This window comes from Hipposideros armiger, unplaced genomic scaffold (assembly GCF_001890085.2).
Source record: "Hipposideros armiger isolate ML-2016 unplaced genomic scaffold, ASM189008v1 scaffold_499, whole genome shotgun sequence".
In the NCBI taxonomy this organism is placed as follows: domain Eukaryota; kingdom Metazoa; phylum Chordata; class Mammalia; order Chiroptera; family Hipposideridae; genus Hipposideros; species Hipposideros armiger.
Window position 1 is genome coordinate 147,940 of NW_017731849.1, and position 20,224 is coordinate 168,163.

Below are 20,224 nucleotides of genomic sequence, written 5' to 3' on the forward strand. Positions count from 1 at the left end.
CCTTTTTTAACTCTTAAATATTTTTTTTTAAAGATTTTTATTGGGGAATTGGAACAGCGCTGGGGAATTGAGGGAACGGGAACAGACAAGTTGCTGTCGTTTTGTTCTTCAGTCTAGTGGAGGACGTTGCTTCACTGGCCCAAGTTGGCACCAACATTGTGCTCTTCCGGGGAGAGGCAGATCAGTTGCCGGCTTCTGGATGGCCGCTCATGGCGGCTGCTGGCCGCTCACGCTGACTGCTGGCTACACACGGTAGCCCATGGCAACCCACTGCAGCAGGAGTTACAGCTTATGAGGTCGCCGGCGACTCACAGCAGCTCAGCTCCAGGTTGAGCTGTTGTTCAGCATCTTAGTTGTAGAGGACAGTGTCACTGGCCCTCATATGTGGGATCCGAACCGGGTCTCTCTGGCCTCCCAAGCCAGCTCTTAACCAACGCGCCACTCGGCTGGCCCTCTTAAATATTTTTATTAGAATAAAATTATTCCCTTTCTCACCATGTCTAAAGCCAAGGGCCTCTGAAGCCTAATTAGAAGTTTCTGGTTTTTGCTTTTTTTTAAATTTTCTATGCAACTCAAGATATTTTGCTTAATAAAGTATGGAAAATATTACAGTGCAATGGCCTGATTTTTTTTTTTTATAGTTCCTTGTCCAGAAGCAGAGGGAGACAGAGCAAAGTAGATACCTACCCCAGACACAGGACAGGTGGGATATTGGAAAAATCTGGGAGAATGGGAGAAAGGCCTCTGATCAGGCCATATAGCCACATGATACACTTCGACACCTAGGATTAAAGGCCCTGAGCCATGAAAGGAGTTTGGGGACAAGTTAAATAAAACACAGATAACATAACAGAGATATGTAAAAGTAGCAAATAATTAATTCTGCCTGGGTGAATAGTGGAGTCATGAGGAAGAGACATTTGAGCTAGATCCTGCTGGATATTTTTAAATCAAATGCTTATTTTTCTTCCATGATGAATATGAAACATTAGAGAAAATCTGGAAAATGGAAATTGAACTTTTAAGGATGAGTTTGTCAGGTTAAAGTCTAACTATTTAGAGAGATCAAATTCATTCTTTCATTTATTCATTCAGCGAGTATTTATTGCCTTAGCCCCATTCCAGATTCCAGGAATGCAGAAGCAGTTCTTGCCAAAAAAGAGCTTTTAAGTTGGTAGGATGACAAAGTGATCCAAGACAATTGCAATACAATGTGAAAGTGCAAAGCAAGCACAGGAGGCCTTGGAAGTACATGGTAGCCTCTAACCTGGGTGGGCTGAGGATACTGAGATTTATTTGATGATGCTTTGAAATGTGAAGACATGAAATGGAAACGTATGAGGAACTATGAGAAACTCCGATGAAGCAAAAATCTAATGTAGACACATATATGTGGGAGCTACTCATGGTTTGCTTACACTTTTCCATTCCACTACCACTCCCACCCCGAACACACACACACACACACACACACACACACACACACACACACACACAGTCTTTAAGGGTTACCTTGGTAAGATTTAGGTGGGGGAAAAAAGAGTCCAGCCAAAAGACCCTCAGCCACAGCAGATACAGGAAGACTTTGAAGTCATGTTTCTTCCATTCCTCTTGACCTCCTTTCACGAGTCCAGTTCTGTCCTAGCTCTTTTGAGTAAATGAAGAAATAAATGACCGCAAAGTTGGGATGCCACAATTAGGCAAACAAAACAGCAGAACACCTACCCGGTAATTGTGGGAAAGAACGCATTTCACAGTCTCCATATACTCGCATACTTTATTTCAACCTTCATAACAACTCTATCAACAAGGGTGATCAAACAGGTACACACTGGAGAGGGTCAGCAACTTGCTGGAGGGCACAACACTGAGCACAGGCCCTCCGCCCTGTGGAGAACAAGCGCATGTGCACCCCTCGGCTTGGGAGCCCCCTAGAAGCACCCCTTTCCCCCGCTGGGAGCCCCCCTCCACCTTCAGGGCCTGGAGCGCTCTGAGGGTTCGGGCCCTCAGGCCTAGAAACAAGCCGTTGGCGCCTCATTTCTCCTGCCCATTGCCTCACTGGCCAGCACCGTCACTACTCATCAGTACAGCAGGACAGCCCACAAGGAGGTGCCTTTCTGGCCTGGGTCTCCCCACCGCCAGGTCTTCACGCTACATCCTCCAGTGTGAAGGCGCTCTGAGGACAGGCATGTCGTGTCGTCTCTCCTAAACGGCCCTGCAGGCCCCTTCTGCCCTCCCGAGACAGCCTAGCGCCCCTCAGGGCTGCGACCGCCCCCCCCCCGCGGCCGGGCTCCCCCGGCCGCCCACGCACGCCGGCCGCCCACAGCCAGAAAGGGGGCGCCACGCGCCGCACGCGTCTGCGCAGCCGCGCCAACCGTGAGCCCAACCGTGGGCGGTTGGTCCGGTAGCCGGGTCTCACCTGTCGGCGTTGAGTGCGGAGGACGCGCCTCGGGAGTCCTTCTCCGTCCCTCTGTCCTTGGAGCCTGGGTTGGTGGGACGCTCCTTCCAGCGGCGCGGGGGAGGTTTTGCGGGCCTGACACGCCGCCCTGACCGCTCAGGGAGCGGTGGCCGCGCGGCTCCAGGGAGATGTGCTCGACGCCGGGGCTGCCGACGCCGGGAGCCTCGCTGGTCCTGCGAGTGTCCTTCGTGGACGTGCATCCTGAGGTGATCCCCGTGCAGCTCTGGGGGCTGGTGGGCGAGCGGAGGGACGAGTACGTGCAGCTGAGCCGGGAGATCCAGGAAGCGGCGGCCACGTGCGGCCCGTGGGCGCTGGGCGGCGCCTCGGCCTCGCCGGGCGAGCTGTGCCTGGTGCAAGTGGGGCTCCTGTGGCACCGCGGCCGCGTGGTCAGCCGGCAGGCGCAGGAGAGCCGCATCTTCCTGCTGGACGAGGGCCGCACCATCACGGCCGACGCGGGCTCGCTGGTGCCGGGGCGCAGCGAGTTCTTCCACCTGCCCTCGGAGGTGCTGGGCTGCGTGCTGGCCGGCCTGGTGCCCGCGGGTGGAGGCTGCACGGGTGGGGGCGAGCTCCAGCACTGGCCGGCCTGCGCCGTGGACTTCCTTAGCAATCTGCAGGGCAGAGAGGTGCACGGGCAAGTCCTGGACGTGCTGCTGCTCCACCACCTGGTCCTTCTGGAGGTGCCCGCTCTGTCCCAGCAGATGCAGGAGCTCGGCCTAGCTCGGCAGGTACCCCACAACCTCTTCCGCTCGCTGCTCAAGCGCTACCTCTCGGCGACCACGGGTGGCATGGGCTCCAGGACCCCGGTCTTCCAGCGAGTCCTGCCCAAGAAAGTGCAGCCCGGCCTGGATTACTTCTATCCCCAGCTGCAGCTGGGCGTAACGGAGCAGGTAGTGGTGACACAAGTGTGCCATCCCCACCGCATTCACTGCCAGCTCCGGAGCTTCTCACAAGAGATCCGCCGCCTCTCCGAGAGCATGGCCCACATCTACGGGGATTCCTCGGGGACAGGGGATGAGAACTCCACCATCGCCACCTGGGAGGAGCCGGAGGAGAGCCCAGACAAGCCAGGCTCTCCGTGTGCATCGTGTGGGTTGGATGGCCATTGGTACAGGGCGCTCTTGCTTGAGACCTTTCGGCCCCAGCGCTGTGCCCAGGTGCTTCACGTAGACTTTGGCAGGAAGGAGTTAGTGAGTTGCAGTAGCCTGCGCTACTTGCTGCCTGAATATTTTCGAATGCCAGTGGTGACCTACCCTTGTGCTTTGTATGGCCTCTGGGACGGTGGCAGAGGCTGGTCTAGGTCACAGGTCGGTGACCTGAAGGCGCTGATACTGGGCCAGGCAGTGAATGCAAAGATTGAATTTTACTGTTCCTTTGAGCATGTGTATTTTGTCACCCTATATGGAGAAGATGGGATTAATCTTAACTGTGTATTCGGAGTACAGTCCTGTTGCTTGGCTGACCGATTCCTTCAGAATCTGGGAATAGAGGAGGAGGAAGAGGAGGAGGAAGAAGAATCTGTCACAGCTCTTCACTCTCAGTCTCCTGCTGAAGAAATGGATGAAGAGCTTTCACCCCCAGCATTAAGGTCTATCAGGTTAAAGATGAATGCCTTCTATGATGCCCAGGTAGAGTTTGTTAAAAATCCTTCTGAGTTTTGGATTAGGTTAAGGAAACACAGTGGCACCTTCAGCAAGTTGATGAGGAGAATGTGCAGTTTCTATTCCTCAGCCAGCAAGCTGGATGGTATAGTTTTGAAACCTGAACCCGAGGACCTTTGCTGTGTCAAATGGAAAGAAAATGGCTACTATCGGGCTCTGGTCACCAGATTAGATGACAAGAGTGTGGATGTATTCTTAGTTGATCAAGGCAATTCAGAAAATGTGGACTGGTATGACGTGAGGATGCTGCTTCCCCAGTTTAGACAGCTACCAGTATTGGCTCTGAGATGCACCCTGGCTTATATTTGGCCTTTGGCAGAAACCTGGAGCCCGGAAGCAATTTCCCTTTTTAAAAAGACTGTGCTCCACAAAGAAGTAGTTATCCATGTTCTCGATGAACAGGATAATCAATATGTTATTGAGATTCTTGATGAATCAAGAACAGGGGAAGAAAACGTTAGTAAGGTAATTGCTCAAGCTGGATATGCTAAGTATCAGGAATTTGAAACAAAGGGAAAGATTCCTGGACATGCCCACTCCCCAGGGCATGTTTCAAACCATTTCACTGCTGGGAATAACAAACTACCTTCTGCCAAGAAGGGAGAACAGGAAGCCAGGAGAGAGAATCAAACTACATCTGTTTCAGAAACTTTGACTGACACAACAGCTGTTTCAGAGGTTTCAACTGGACTAGTCGTGCAGGAAAAAGAGAAAAGAGTATCTGTTGATTCTCTTATACAGAATTTCTTGGAAATTCAATCAGGCTCTTTTTGTAAAGTAAAGCTAAAAGTTGGAAGTACAGTGGATGTCAAAGTGACTTATGTTGAAAACCCTGGCTATTTCTGGTGCCAACTCACCAGGAACATACAAAGGTTTAAAACTCTAACATGTGATATTCAGTACTATTGCAAGGATACCCCTGCTCCTTACCAGGGAACTACCCCCGCTTGTTTGGCACAACGAACAGCAAATGGACAATGGGCCAGAGCTCTGATCAGTGGGGCACAATCTTCAGAGCACTTCAAAGTAGTATTTGTAGATTATGGAGACGAAGATGTGGTATCTGTGAAGAATATTTTTTCAATTAGTGAAGAGTTTCTCCAAGTTAAGGCTCAGGCTTTTAGGTGCAGTCTTTATAATTTAATTCAGCCAACTGGTCGAAATCCCCTTGTTTGGGATGAAAAGGCAATACAAGCTTTCAGTGAATTTGTAAATAACGCATGGAAAGACAATCTAAAATTAAAATGCATAATATTTGCTTTGGCCTCAATACATGATGGAGAACTGTTTAATGTCGTGGATTTGCTAACACCTTTTCAGAGCGCATGCCAGTTTTTAGTAGAAAACGGACTTGCGAGACGAGTAGAACTTGAGAAGCCTCTGCAATCTTCTGTTCGGCTACATTCTTACTACTATTCTACTCATGATATGAAAATTGGAAATGAAGAATCAGTATACATAACACATGTTGATGATCCTTGGACATTTTATTGCCAGTTGGGAAGAAATGTGCATATTGTAGAGCAGTTGTCATGTAATATTACACAGCTAAGTAAAGTTTTGCTGAATTTAAAAACATCTCCCTTGATAACATCCCCCTTGATACCTGGAACCTTGTGCCTTGCCAAGTATACTGATGGAAATTGGTATCGAGGGGTGATGATAGAAAGAGAACCAAATAAAATCTTCTTTGTTGATTTTGGGAACATTTATGTGGTAACAAATGACGACCTGCTTCCAATACCTAGTGATGCATACGATGTCTTATTTTTGCCCATGCAAGCTGTCAGATGTTCATTATCTGATATTCCTGATTGTATGCCAGAAGAAGTTACAACATGGTTTCAGGAGACGGTTTTAGATAAGCCATTGAAGGCTTTGGTTGTAGCAAAAGATCCCGATGGAAGACTGATTATAGAACTGTACGATGGCAATATTCAAATTAATGCTAATATTAATGAGAAGTTAGGGCTGCGTGGTTGCAAAGGTAGGACAAGAAAGAAAAAAGAAAGCGAAGTACCCTATACAATGGAAACTCTTGAAGTAAAAAAGGAAAATAAAAAGTTGTCACCCTTGGAGTATTTAAGTAACTCAGTAGAGAACAAAGTATGCAACATGGAGATGTTGGGAGAATCATACACGCCTAAGATCAGGTCAGCATGTAATGAACTCAGACTTTTACAAAGTTCAACAAAAACAAACTTAGTCACTCAACATCAGGAATCTGTGGAAAATAAAAATGATCAAGTGTCTTCATTAACAACAAAAAAGAAAGAAGAAACTTTTGCTGAGCCACCACCTTTGAAAGCCACCAAATCTGAAGCCCCTCTTACAGAGAGCAAAACAGGAGATTCATATAACAAAGATTTGCCTCTAAAATTTTCTGAGTTTCCTCAGAGGACTGTAATGCCTGGCTTTAAGACAACTGTATATATTTCTCATATAAATGACCTTTCAGATTTTTATGTTCAACTAACAGAAGATGAGGCTGAACTTAATTGTCTCTCAGAGAGATTAAACAATGTTAATACAAAGCCGGAATGTTATGCAGGTCCACTTTTGCAAAAAGGAGATGTAATATGCACCATTTTTCCAGAAGACAATTTATGGTATCGGGCTGTGGTCAGGGAGCAACAGCCCAATGACCTTCTCTGTGTACAATTTATAGATTACGGCAATGTTTCTGTGGTTCCTACTAACAAGATAGGTAAACTTGACCTAGTTAATGCACTGTTACCAAGATTGTGCATTCACTGCTCCTTAAGGGGACTTGGCATTCCTGAGATTTTAAACTGTAAAGAAATGGTCCATTACTTTTCCCAAAGGACAGATGAGGCTCCAATCAGGTGTGAATTTGTTAAATTTGATGACAGATGGGAAGTTATTCTTGCTGATGAACATGGGATCATAGCAGAAGATATGATTAGCAAGTATGCTTTTACTGAAAAATCTGAAATAGGATGTTCTGCTCACATAATTAAAGGTGACTTTTCAAAGTCTGTCAACAAAAGAGACATTGACATTTCAGTATTTCTTAACTGGTATAATCCAAAGATGAAAATGATAAGAGCTTATGCCACTGTGATAGATGGGCCTGAATATTTTTGGTGTCAGTTTGCTGATACTGAGAACCTTCAGTATTTAGAAGTAGAAGTACAAACTTTTGGCGAACAGGTAATGGATTTGAGAAGCTGTATCTCATGTCCTCATGTTGGAGATCCTTGCATAGTGAGATATAGAGAAGATGGACATTATTACAGAGCACTCATCACCAACATTTGTGAAGATTATCTCGTATCCATCAGGCTTGTGGACTTTGGAAACATTGAAGACTCTGTGGACCCCAAAGCGCTCTACACCATTCCTTCTGGACTTCTGGTGGTTCCCATGCAAGCCTTTCCATGTTGCCTCTCGGGATTTAATATTTCCGAGGGTGTGTGCTCTCAAGAGGGAAATGAATATTTTTATGAAATAGTAACAGAAGATGTGTTGGAGATAACAATATTAGAAATCAAAAGGGATGTTTGTGATGTCCCTTTAGCAATTGTTGACTTGAAATGCAAAGGCAAAAGTATTAATGAAAAAATGAAGAAATATTCTAAGATTGGTGTTATTAACAGTGATCTGCTCTATGAAAAAAATGGCCCAGAGATAAAGGGAGCTTTTGGGTCCCCCATTCCTGAGGTTGGACTTAAGAAACCAAGTACTAAAGCTGGACAAGAGAGAACACTGTATGTGGAACCACAGACAGATGACCTATCTGAGAGAATTGAAGACTTAAACATTATTGAAACCAAACCAAATAAACTCTATGACCCTGAAACTGATAACATTTTTGAAGCTTTTGAAAACCCGTGCAAAGTTAAAATTGGCACTGGGGTACTGGAAAGACAAGTAGAATGCCAATTGGTTGACAAACCAAAGTTTGATAGTAAATACTTAATTACAGGATTTAACACATTATTACCGCATGCTAGTGAAACAGAGGAGATATTAGAACTTCATTCACTTGAGATCCCACTTTCTCCTGATGATGAATCAAAAGACGTCTTGGAAATGGAATCTATTGAGTTACAGCATTCTCTAGTCGAGGATGAAGAAAAAGAAGAGCCAGACCTGGTGCCTCCGATGGTGTCTCTTCCCGAAGGCTATGATGCAGAAGCCACCCTGCAGCCATTTACAGTGCAACTTCCCCTCACCTGTGAAGCCGAGAAACAGCCAGAGCTAGAATTACCTACAGCCGAGCTGTGTCTAGATGACAAAATAAACCCTTTGTGTTTAAGAGTTAGTCAGGAAGCCCAAGAACCCATGTGTGCTGAGGACACAAGACAATCAAGTTCTGTGGAATGTTTTGATGACCAGCATAGGTTGCCCCTGCACCTACCTGGACAGAGGTGTGATCCCAAAAGGCAGATTGAAATGAATATACGTAAAGAAGAATTTACAGAATATAAAAACAGAGATGTCATTTCATCATTGACTTCCTTGTTCTCTGAAGAAGAATCCAGAGATGAAAGGAAACACAGTAATGCTTTACCAGATTACATCTCAGGTGTGTGAATTTTTCCCCTTCATTTTCATTTAACTTAGTGTCTTTCAAAATTACTTATTTGTCTTAATGAAAATAATTCTTATTTGAATTTTTAAAAATTAATTCTTTGGGGAAAAGATTAAAACTTAGATTTTAACTGTGGTGTTTTGTTTCATGCATATACCTTTACATTCATTTAAAATCTCTGAAACAAAAACTAGATTTATGGAGACTATCTTTACAAAGGAAGTTAACAGCCATGGGTAAATAAATATTGGAGAACATTTATTGTCATTAACTTTTCTGTAAATTATTGTTACTGCACCTTTCTTGGCTATTTAATAAGATACAAAAGTTAAATGAAATGGGTAACTTTTAGGTTTTTTTTTCTTTTATAATCAATGTCAGACATTTTAAATGCCAGTTTTTATGTTATTTAATTTGAGCCGTTGTACAAATAGGTTTTCTCAATAGACAAAGGAGAATGAAAATCACCACAGTCCTACCACCAAGAAGTGAGCACTGTGAATGCTGTGGTGTCTTTCCTTTCTGTGGTCTTTTCCTCTCTGTGTGTATGTGTATTTACATTCAGTTTAAGAAACGTGTGCATTTTAATCGCCTAAATATGCTTTTAAAATGTTTTAATTCCATATATGCCATCCTATGGATATATATATGATAATTCATTTAAATAGTACACTAGGTTTTTTAGTCCCCATTACTACATTTTAATAATAATAAGTAATAGTCTTTGGTAAGATTGTCTGCTCACTTGCAGTATACTGCTTTGCTATAGAAATGGTTGTAATCATAGACCACACCTCATAGCAATAATAGCCAGCTCTTAGTACTATTTTTTTTGTGTGTGTGAAGAAATTTTATTGGGAACAGTGTGTTTTTCCAGGACCCATCAGCTCCAAGTCAAGTAGTTGTCTTCAATCTAGTTGTGGAGGGCGCAGCTCCGCAGCCCATGTGGGAATTGAACCGGCAACCTTGGCTTTATAAGCCTGTGCTCTAACCACCTGAGCTAACTGGTCGCCCCTCTTAGTAGTAATTTTTAATGTTAGAATCAGACTCACATCCTTTAAACACATCACATGGTGATGATTTTTGAGGACAGTGGTAAGGAATTACATGGGGAGGGGACCCTGGAAGAATTTAAAATAAAATCGTGGAAAGGTGACAAGCTTAGAACGTGTTGTACCGTACCTGATACTGATTATATAGGAATAGTGAAGGCAGGTTCAACGTTTGCTTGTGTATCTAACATTAAGGAATTGAGAGGTATGCACTGAGTCTCACCGTATTCAATTTGGCAGCTCAACCAGAGAGCACCTATTCTCTGAAAGGATTTACTGTTGGATCCAAATGTGTTGTGTGGTCAAATCTAAGAAACACATGGTCTAAATGTGAGATTTTGGAAATAGCTGAAGAAGGCACAAGGGTAAGTTAAAGCTGAAGTACTTCATCTCAAAATGTACTTGCAGACTAGACTGTTAAGGAAATGTGATCAGGTGAGAAAATGCAATTAAACGAACACTTACCTGCTCATTCCTCCTGATACTTTGATGTAGTGCAAAAATCATTTCTAACATTCATATATAAGCATCCTAGCAAGAAATCATCCTAGGCTTTTTCATCTCCCTTACCCCTGAAATCCTAGTTCCATACTTTCCACTTCTTAGCTCTTAGTTAAAACGTTTTATGCCTAATGCCACTGCCTTGGTTAAGTCCCTCATTGCACAACCAGATTACTCTAATAACCTTCTATTTGGTTTACTTCTTCCAGTCTTCCTTCAATTGATTCTTCACCCTGCCAGTGTGAAATTTGTCAGATGTAAATCTGACTACATCCTTCCTGTGTGTAGAACTTCTTGGGGACTTCCGGTTGATTGTGTTTCTCCTGTGGCCTGAAAACCACCTGTATCAGAGTCACCTGGGGTGTTACTTAAACTGTCGATCCCTGGGCCATGCCCTGGCTGGCCAATTCAGGATTTCTGGGGACAGGGCCAGAACTGTGCATGCTTATACCATTAAAATTTGAGAACCATGGCCTGGAATAGAAAAGTCAAGCTCATTAACATGACATGGTTCTCCAAGGTTAAGTGTTGATGTACCTCTCTGACCTTAGGTCTTACTCTTTCCGTTTTGTACCTTATATCGGGTGAACATCAAACTGCTTGATTTCTCTTATATATACTAAACTATTCTGCTTGGTTTCTTTGATGTATTTAATAATGCAGTTCTATTTGCCTATATTCTATCCCTTTCACAAATAGGTTCATTTCCACTTATCTTTTAAAGATTTACTTTAGCCTTTGCCTCTTCTATGAAGCATTGACTAGCATTATTTTCTAAATCTCTCTATCTCTTCCACCCCCCAACCCCCACCCCAAATCAGTTACAATATTTGGAAACTACCAATTTTTATGAATTTTTTTCCTCTGGTAGGTTTTGAACCTTTCAAATGGAATGGAGGAAATGGTGAACCCTGAGAATGTCTGGAATGGCATACCCAAATCAGATAAGAGTTCTCCTGAGGTATGGAATTATATAAATAGTAAATAATGAGAGCATTGTCCTTCATTTGAAAAGGTGTAAAACTATTCCCAAAGCCCTCGTGTTTAGAAATAATGAAGAGAAAAAGTACTAATATTGTAAAAACAACAATGAAAAACAGCAATGACAAAATCAATGTTTCTGGACTTTATGCCACATATCCCTTTGGGCAAGCTTAGTTATCAATGTTTTATTCCTTGATTTTTACTTTGGGATTTAAAAAATGAAAATTGTTTAGTGTTCATCATCTTCATGCAATACATTTGATGCAGAAATCCTCAAAATGGCAAAGTTAAAAAGGGGAAAGTATTAATCACCTATAATACATCCATCCAAAGATAAACAGATTGATCCGTTTGGTTTTATTTCATAGTTTTTCTGTTTATATGAAATATATCATCTACATATTTTTAACATAGTTGACTTCTTTCTACATACAATTTTATGCTCTGTGTTTTTCATTTTAAATTATAAGGTGGGCAATTTCCCATGCCATTTGAGTTTATCCTGTTGGGAGTTTGTTGAACTTCTTGCTTCAAAATCGGTGTCTGATAGTTCCAATATCTGGTCATCTCAGGGTTCGCATCTGCTGATTGTCTTGAGAAATAATTAGCTTTTCCTAGTTCTTTATATGTTGAGTAATTTTGTACTATATCCTGAATGTTTTCAATATTATGTTGCAAGACTTTGCATCCTGTTAAAATGTTTTAGAAAATATTGAAGTTTTTGTTTTAGCAGGTGATCAAACCACTTAGGTTCATACCACAAGTTCTGTTGATCCTTCTGTGTTTGTGGCTCCAATGTCAGTTTCGTTTTCAAAGCCTTTGCTAAGATGCTCGGGTCTGCCCAGGACATAAGCCACTTGGGTTAGTGTGGACCTCAGGCAGTGGTTTCTACAGTAGCTGAAGTGTGAAAGGCTTTACTATGCTTGGTTGGTTCTCTTCTGGATATACATAATTCAGAGGTGACCTTGGGACTTACATCAGTTCACATATAGTATTAGTGTTAGTGTTTCAAATTTTCCAATTCCTTTCCTCTCTGAGATTTTCTCCACACTTTCAGATTCCAAGGGTCCTCTTTTATCCAGCCCCCCAGGGATCCCTTTTCCTGGTCCTTTGGCCAGAGGGCATGTTTCTAGCATGATTTTTCCTCTGAGCTGGCAAGCAGTTCTGCTTGAGCCTGCCTTGGGAGTGAAGCAGATATGAAGAAATAACATAATCTCCTCCCCGACTCTTCAAATAACACAGGGCCTTTTCCCCAGTTCCACAGCCAGAGTCTTCTGTCAGGACGTCAGGTGCCTGCACTGTGACTGCTGTCGCCAGGCAGTGACTGGAGCAGCTCTCAGGACAGGGCCAGAAGAAAACAAACACGACGAAAGGATTTCCCACCCACTCTCAATTCTCTAGCCACCAGAGGCCTCTTTTCTCAATGCACTGGCTAGAAATAAGGGGTTTTTTAGAGTTTTTCAGAGTTTTGCTGTCCACCCCAGCGGGACAAATCTGATTTGGTCCAAACTCAGGTCAAAACTAGGAGACAAGGAAAAAAGAAAGAAAGAGAGAGAGAGAGAGAGAGAGAGAGAGAGAGAGAGAGAGAGAGAGAGACTGTGAAACTCACCCCTATTATGAGTTATTATTCAGGTTTTTATTTCAGTCCCCATTCTGCCTGTTCTTGATTACTTTTCAGAGTCCACAGGTACTTGATTTTGTATTCTTTTCAGAATTTTTAGTTGTAATCAGTGTAAGAGAGAAGCTGTGTTTGGCTTATCCATCTTGGCTGCAACCAAAGGCCACAAGTGTGGAATATTACATGACATTAATGGTCAATAATTTATTAAACTGTTTCTTCTACCATTGGACATTTAGGTCATTTGAAAAGTTTTACTATGAAAGATCGTTGCACATCTCCCTGCACCTTCTTATTAATTCCAATATTTACTTGTGAAAAGTAACAGCCTGCTTCACAAATATTGCATTAGTATTTCCTAAAACTTCTACATCCTGATCTTATCCATTTATTAATTTTTAAGAATCCACAAATACATAGATCTATATTTGTAGTATTCTTTTTGTATAAACTACCCCGCACCTGCTAAATAGTAGAGAACCATTTAAGACAAAGTGTTCGTAAAATAATATGGGCACAACTACCTATGGCTTTAAGCTAATTAGCAAATACAGAAACTACTTACGAGTAAGGCTTTACATTTTTATTTGGTTCTTAATGAGAGTTAAATGATCCTTTCCTTAAATTTGAAGAACCTCTTAGATATACTGGTAGATGCCTGTCTACAGAAAGCTGGTTTTACACTTCAAAAGTGAATATTGTGAGGCAGTAAGTTATGCATGACCATTTTTTTGTGATACATCAAGTCACTATCATCTGGGAGTCTGTTTGATTACATTTTTTTGCATCTGAGTTTTTTATTTCACCTTAAGAATATGTGTCATTAATTCACTTCTGTACAGACATCGTGCATACACATGATGCTATTAGGTATTGAAAAGAATCTCGAAGTATCCCCCTTCATGAAGCCTTTAATAAAGCATCCATGGCTTACCATAGGTTATGTGTTTGAGTAGCAGCCCCTTGAACATTGCACCAGACACCACTAGGGTTGTCGGAGGTTGGGAGCTAAAAATTGGGAAAGGGTACTTTATTCCCTGTGTGGGAAGCTCCAATGGAGATGGTCCAGAGAAATGAGTAGCTGAAGAATACAAACTGTACCTGAGGCGATTCCTCACCATAAAATCAGATTGTCATACTTTTAGAAGGATTACTTTTTGTTATTTATTCCATTTTCCTGGTTTATCTATGGTCCCCTTTCTGATTTTAATTATTTTGTTCCTATAATAAAGAACTGGTTGTCATCCAAACATTCCTTTTTTTTAGGCTATATTCCAAGCAGTGGGAAAAGATCTTTACTTCATGTCATCGGATAATACCGCAATTAAAGGTAACTTGTGTTTCTAAAACAAAGTACTTTTATTACCCAGATTGCTAAATCTTAAAGATACCATAACCCTGAATCTTCAGACAAAAATGGTTTATCAATTTCTTTGGATGTTAGAAGTAGAAAAACAAAATGCTTCAGCTAAAAAATGTTAAAGGTGCTTATGGGGGTAAATAACCAAGAAGAGGAATTCTTGAAATACATAGGAAATTTGTTGATTGAATTAATCGTGAAAGTTAAATTGTGATTCTGATAAATTCATATTTTGAAGGACTTGCTCAGTGTTAATTAGCTCATAGGTTCAAATGATCTATTGGAATTTCTGTGTTTTTAGTTTATCTGCATGCTAAGATTTAATTTGTTGGAAGTTCTTGCTTAATGCATGATCGTGTTCATAAGTATCACACTGGTTCTTAGAACTGAGGCAAACTGAGAATGAAATCAGCTCTTGGCGGCTTTAGTATCATGTGAAAATCAAAGAGAACAATGGACTAACTAGTTATCAGCCTTATTAACATCATTCTAGCAGAATGTAAAATCTGCCAATTTCATAATCTTTTAGAGAAACTTTGTTTGATAATAGGTAGAGTGTGAGAGCCAAGATACTAAAACAAAACGAAACAAAAAAACATTTCTGTAGGAATAATTCTGTTGTAATTAGAATGCTCCTCTGGCCCCTCTCCCCATTTTTTAGAGGACATTTTAAATTTGTTATGGTAGCACCCATGTAAATAATTTTCTTGTGTTTCTGTTTCTTTCTCAAGTCGAGGTTTTCTTTTCTTGTTTCAGAAAAGGGGCTTGGAGGTGATACAGGTTTAACTGTGGATCCACAGATGTGACCGGTCAGACAGAAGCTGCGCTTAAACAAGTGGCATCTTATCCGGAACAACAGAGTATTTGAGCCAATTGACAGCATGTAATCACAAGAAGTTGTCATTTTTGAAAACTTCGGTATGTGTTGAAAACAAAACAGGTCTCAGGTGGACTGTGCAGTCTATTTATAGGGACGTTACTGTATATGTGGAGCTGGGCTCTGTCCTCTCCCTTTAAAAGTATTATATTTCTAATCAGTTGGGAGGATTTATTTTGCTAACCAATTTGCTAACATATTACATTTCCAAAAAAACTACTTTGGTTTCCTTTGAATATAGTATTTAAGTTGAAATAGAAAATTATAGGTTTATGACAAGTATATTATATTATACAGCGCTACTTAGGAGGATGGCTTTGAAATTCCTTCAGAATTTTTGTTTTGTTTCCGAAACTTTGTCTTGTCTGTCTAGTTAAACGTTTCACTAATGTTTTGTTTGGATTTGGAAGTATTCTAACGTGACACAATATTTGAATAAAGTTTATCCTTAAAGCTGTAGTAGTCTCTCATTTCATTAAAAAAGAAACAGGATTCTGGAATGTCTGTGGTTCTGGAAAACCTGGAGTAATGGAAGCACAATTCTACAATGAGGGGAAACAGCAATAGTAAATGTTAGCTCTAGGTTTCAGTCACTCGGCTGAGACTTGAAGTGCATTTCCTCATTTAAGCCTCAATGCGGAAGTGCATATTAATATTATCCATGTTTTGTAGGTGAGAAAAACTGAAGCTTTTTAGAGAAGTTAAATAACTGACCTAAGGGCAAAGAGCTAGTGAGTCTCAGAGGCTTGATCAGATCCTCTAAGGTTCAAAGTCCACGCTTTTAAGCACGGTTTTGTATGGGCGGTAGCATGCAAAGTCCAGATCACAGCTTTAGGAAACAGATCTTAGCTGTATGCTGCTTACTAGATGTATGTGTGACCTGGGCGGGTTAGGTCATATCTTTGAGCCTTGCTCTTCCTTGTCTGTAAAAGGGGGATAATAAAACCTTTCTTGCAGTGTTTTTAAGATTAGAAATAATTTATGTAAAGTACCTGAAAAGGAGTAGGCATTCGATAAATATTTTCTTCTTTTCCCTAAAAGATACTCAGTATGCACTATGCTAGGTGGTTTTTTTTTTTTTTAACCTTCACTCATTGGATCCTTTCAGCAGTTGTTTTCTCCTTTCAGTAGCAGCATGTGCCACCAACAAAGGATTGTACAAAGGCACCGTTGAGCGGGACATCAATACAAAGGGAATGGTTATCCATCTCTAAAATGAGTAGAAGGAGGTTTGCTACAGGGAAACGATATGATAAAACATTATCAGACTCTGAAGCCTGATTGGAATAGTGAGAATTAAGTACCTTAAAAGCTGAGTATGATTTCAATAAGTAGAAAGGCGAGGGTTTACCCTAAACATAATTGAGGTAGATGAGAATATCCTGAGATAATGAGTAGACAAGTTTGGCTCATTCACATAGGCGATACACTTGTGAATGCATTAGGGTCGGATTATAGAAAGCCTTCCATTTCATGCTGAGACGTTTAACTCTATTTTAACATTTAATCCAAATGGCTATAGGATAGGAGAAGCCAAATCCCTCAGAATGAATGATTTTGCACTTTAAAACATTAAGATAGGCCTGAAGTGCCCAATCAGAACACACAGTTACTTATTAACTGGGCAAAAAAGGTAGGGATGGAGTAGTTATAGTTAACCAGGCTTGCTTACTATAAGTACTGATTATCCCTGTTCACATGGGCTTAATTACACTAATTATGGAGAATTCATAGGAACAAGACTATACTTAGACCAAAGTATACTTAACTAATGAGTGGCATATGTTTTTATACCCAATGGGAAACAAAACCAAATATACAAAAACCATTTTCTATGAATCCCAGATGCATAAGTACATAATTTTTTTAAGGTATCTTTTTTTTTTTAAAAGATTTTATTGGGGAATTGGGGAAGGGGAACAGCACTGGGGAATGGGGTGGGTGGGGGGAAGGGGAACAGACAAGTTGCTGTCCTTTTTTGTTCTTCAGTCTAGTTGTGGAGGATGTCGCTTCACTGGCACGTTGGTATTATCATTGCACTCTTCCCGGCTGAGGCAGATGGGTCGCCGGCCTCTGAACGGCTGCTCACTCTGACTGCTGGCCACTCGCGGTAACTCACCACAGCCCACTGCAGCATGGGCTGCAGCCTACGCTGTCGCTGGCTACTCACAGCAGCCCGCCTCCAGGTCAAGCTGTTGTTCACCATCTTAGCTATAGAGGGCAGTGTCACTGGCCCTCATGTGAGATCCGAACCGGGGCCCTGCTGCTCAGAGCTGGCGTCCCAAGCCAGCTCTTAACGTGCCACTTGGCCAGCCCTTAAGGTGTCTGTTTACCTCCATTTATTGTGCTATTCTACTTCCTATAGAATTAAAAACATCCATTAAATAAAACTAATTGAAAAATAAAGCAGCTAAAAGTAATTCAGAATGTTTTCTTTGTTACCCAGGCTTTGGGTGAACAATTTAATTTGTAATAGCTGGAATCTCTGGCTTGTCTAATGCACCTTTCTTCAGTAGGTAGAACCCACCAGAGATATACCATTACAATAAATACAAACAAATGACCAATTTCTTTCATGTGTTTTAATCTGCTGTCTTTGCTTTGTCTCCAAGATTCTTACCCTTGTCCACTCCCCATCTAGTCGTAATATTCAAATTGTATAGTATCACTAATTATGTGGTAAAGGAATGACTTTATTATCTCCTTGATCCAGTTTTACTTAAAGGGCAGTGCTGCTAAATTCTGAGAATGCCATGTTGTGAAAACTCAATTTTATAGCTCATAATAGAAAAGCGAGGCAAGAAAATCTGTTTTTATTGTATTTTTAGGGAGTGTTATGCTATTGCAACATGTTTTCATTGGCATTGTGCCTGTTTTAATATCCTTGTTCATTAAAGTAATGTAAAAACAGTTATCAACTTGGGCACTATGAAAGGATCATTTTAGTAAAAGTAAAATTTAGGCTAGTATGAATTTTATATACAGCAGTCTTTCTTTACATTTGAAGGAAAAAATCTTAACCTAAGCTTCAATCACTATTATGTTATAGCCTATATTTTTTAATGAGTTCATTGAGAAAATATATTAAAATCATATACATGCACATAAACACACACACACACACACACAAACACACACACACACAAACACACACACACACACTTTGAGACTTTTAAAATAATACTTTAAAAAAAAAAGGACTTTTAATCTAAATTCTGTGTCTCTGTTCCTGTAGAGTTCTGTAGAGCAACATGTTGGCTGGTTGTGTCAATGTTGGTCCCTGGAATAAGATGTTCATTTTTCCCTTCAATGAAATCATCCCACTGATCAAAATCTTTCTGAAGTTCTGTAAAATATGAAGGTTAATACACATTAAGCTTTTGAGAGCATTAAACAGTGGAGGGCCACTAGATGGCAGCAGAGCACCACACACTATGCAGTCTGCATCACGATCAGGGAGACCAGCTCTTCTGTGCTGAGCTGCCCACAGCTTGGCCGCTTCAGCTGCTGCATCTGAAGAAGAGATGTAATTGAGGCCCTGTGCTGTCAGGATCCACAGCATGGAAGCCCACCGCAGTCTTCACGGAAAGACCATTAGCTTTAATAAGCAGACTTACCATGTAGTATATATTAATAGTATGCAAAACGGCAAAATTAAATTTCTCAAATATTTGGTTTCAAACTGATTGACTGCTATGTTAAGTTGTAAACCACTGGAGACTGTTAAAATGGAACTAAAGCTGTGTTAGAATACCAGACTTACCGTGTGGTATATATTAATAGTATGCAACACAGCAAAATTAAATTTGTCAAATTGGTTTCAAACTGACTGCTGTGTTAAATTGTAAACCACTGGAAAGGGTTAAAATGGGACTAATGCTGTGTTAGGATAGCTGTGTCCTGAGAATCACCTGGTTTGTGTCACGAAAGAATATTAATTTCTTACCTAAATGCTTCTGTAAGAATGCCATTGATGCTTTGTTGCTAAGATCGATAGCTATATACGAATCTATCGTTCCTTTTAACGTAAACATGAATCCGAATACTTTGCCTGTTGCAAAAGTGAAGTCAGCAAAATTCTGATGGACTGACCCCCTGAAAGATAAATGAGACATTTCACAGATCACATTGTTTGATCAAATTATTTTTGTAGTTAGGGTGCAGGAACGATACTGGCCTGGTTGACTTATTTATCCCAAACCAAGGAAACAAAAGTTACTGATTTGATCTTACTAGGAATTTGAGGGTCACAGACGGTTCATGTAGGGGATCCTAGAACATATGTTTGTCTTTCCTTCTAGATAAACAACTCAAAGATTCCTGGCTTGCTTGGCATCTTGTCTTTACAATGAAATGATCCCAGCTTTTCAGGGGACTAGAATACTGGCAATTTGAGTAGATGGAACGTGTTATATGTTGAAGGGACGCTGAACTCAGACCCAAAACCCTGCTCCCTTACCACTACTACTTAATTTGATATCTATTTGATGCTAATCAAAAGCACTTTGGATTTATACCTTGGATTAAGTATATTTTTTAAAAATTACTTTTCCTTGTATTATTTAAACTGTAAGCACCTTATAAATTCGACTACACTGCACTTTAAATTCCCCGACAGCCTACCATCAGATAGAATGGCCTTTTTCAGTGTTCATTTTCTATTAGCTCTGGGACACTTGACACTTGATTTTCTTGCATTTTTTTCCTCTTTGTTTCCTTGACACCTGCACCTTCACCTCTTTTCCTCCCCTGGCTCTTTACTGGTTCTTCACCTAAACGTAGGCCTTTCTCAAGGTTCTACTCTCAGACCATTTCTTTTCTCACTTGGTGGCCTCATCTACTCCAAAGGTTTCCTCTACAATATCCAAAGTCTATGCTTTTCCAATTTGTGGCCAGATGTCTCTACCCAGGTTTCCCAGTCTCCAAAAAACCCAAGGTTAAAACACATCGGTTCAGCCCCACTCGGTACACCTCTTCCCTTTTCACTTTGCTGCTGCTGATCAGCGAACCCCCATTTTTTTTGTCATCTCTACTCAAAACCGAGCCAGACGCATCAAGAAGGTAGACACGGGTCATGAGAGAGCCGAGAGCAGGAGCCTGCATGCTGCCAACAGTAGGGGACTGGCCTGAGCAGAAGGAGAGGGAGAAGCAGGAAAGA

General features: G+C 41.3%; 2 protein-coding genes across 3 annotated transcripts in view; one reads left to right on the forward strand and one right to left on the reverse strand.

Annotated features, from left to right (window-relative positions):
* Positions 1-2,586: 2,586 nt before the first annotated feature.
* TDRD6 (tudor domain containing 6) lies at positions 2,587-14,975 on the forward strand. Of its 2 annotated transcripts, XM_019667528.1 has the most exons (4): positions 2,587-8,668; positions 9,967-10,091; positions 11,099-11,188; positions 14,946-14,975. In XM_019667528.1, the coding sequence occupies exons 1-4, from the start codon at positions 2,587-2,589 to the stop codon at positions 14,973-14,975; spliced, it is 6,327 nt and encodes a 2,108-aa protein (XP_019523073.1). The 2 variants fall into 2 exon arrangements, with proteins under 2 accessions (XP_019523073.1, XP_019523074.1); XM_019667529.1 differs by lacking the exon at positions 11,099-11,188.
* Positions 14,976-18,247: 3,272 nt separating this feature from the next.
* Positions 18,248-20,224, reverse strand: part of PLA2G7 (phospholipase A2 group VII) — a 40,594-nt gene continuing 38,617 nt past the window's right edge. The window contains exons 11-12 of the mRNA XM_019667537.1: positions 19,013-19,161; positions 18,248-18,412 (exon numbers count right to left, since the gene is read on the reverse strand). Of these exons, the coding sequence (XP_019523082.1) occupies positions 18,270-18,412; positions 19,013-19,161 (292 nt within the window). The 3' untranslated portion in view covers positions 18,248-18,269. The remainder of the gene's footprint in view (positions 18,413-19,012; positions 19,162-20,224) is intronic.

Coding starts and splice junctions, on each gene's coding strand:
- TDRD6 (XM_019667528.1), top strand. CDS start 2,587: ATGTGCTCGACGCCGGGGCTGCCGACGCCGGGAGCCTCGCTGGTCCTG. Junction 10,092..11,098: donor TAGCTGAAGAAGGCACAAGG/GTAAGTTAAAGC, acceptor TTCCTCTGGTAG/GTTTTGAACCTTTCAAATGG. Junction 11,189..14,945: donor CAGATAAGAGTTCTCCTGAG/GTATGGAATTAT, acceptor TTCTTGTTTCAG/AAAAGGGGCTTGGAGGTGAT.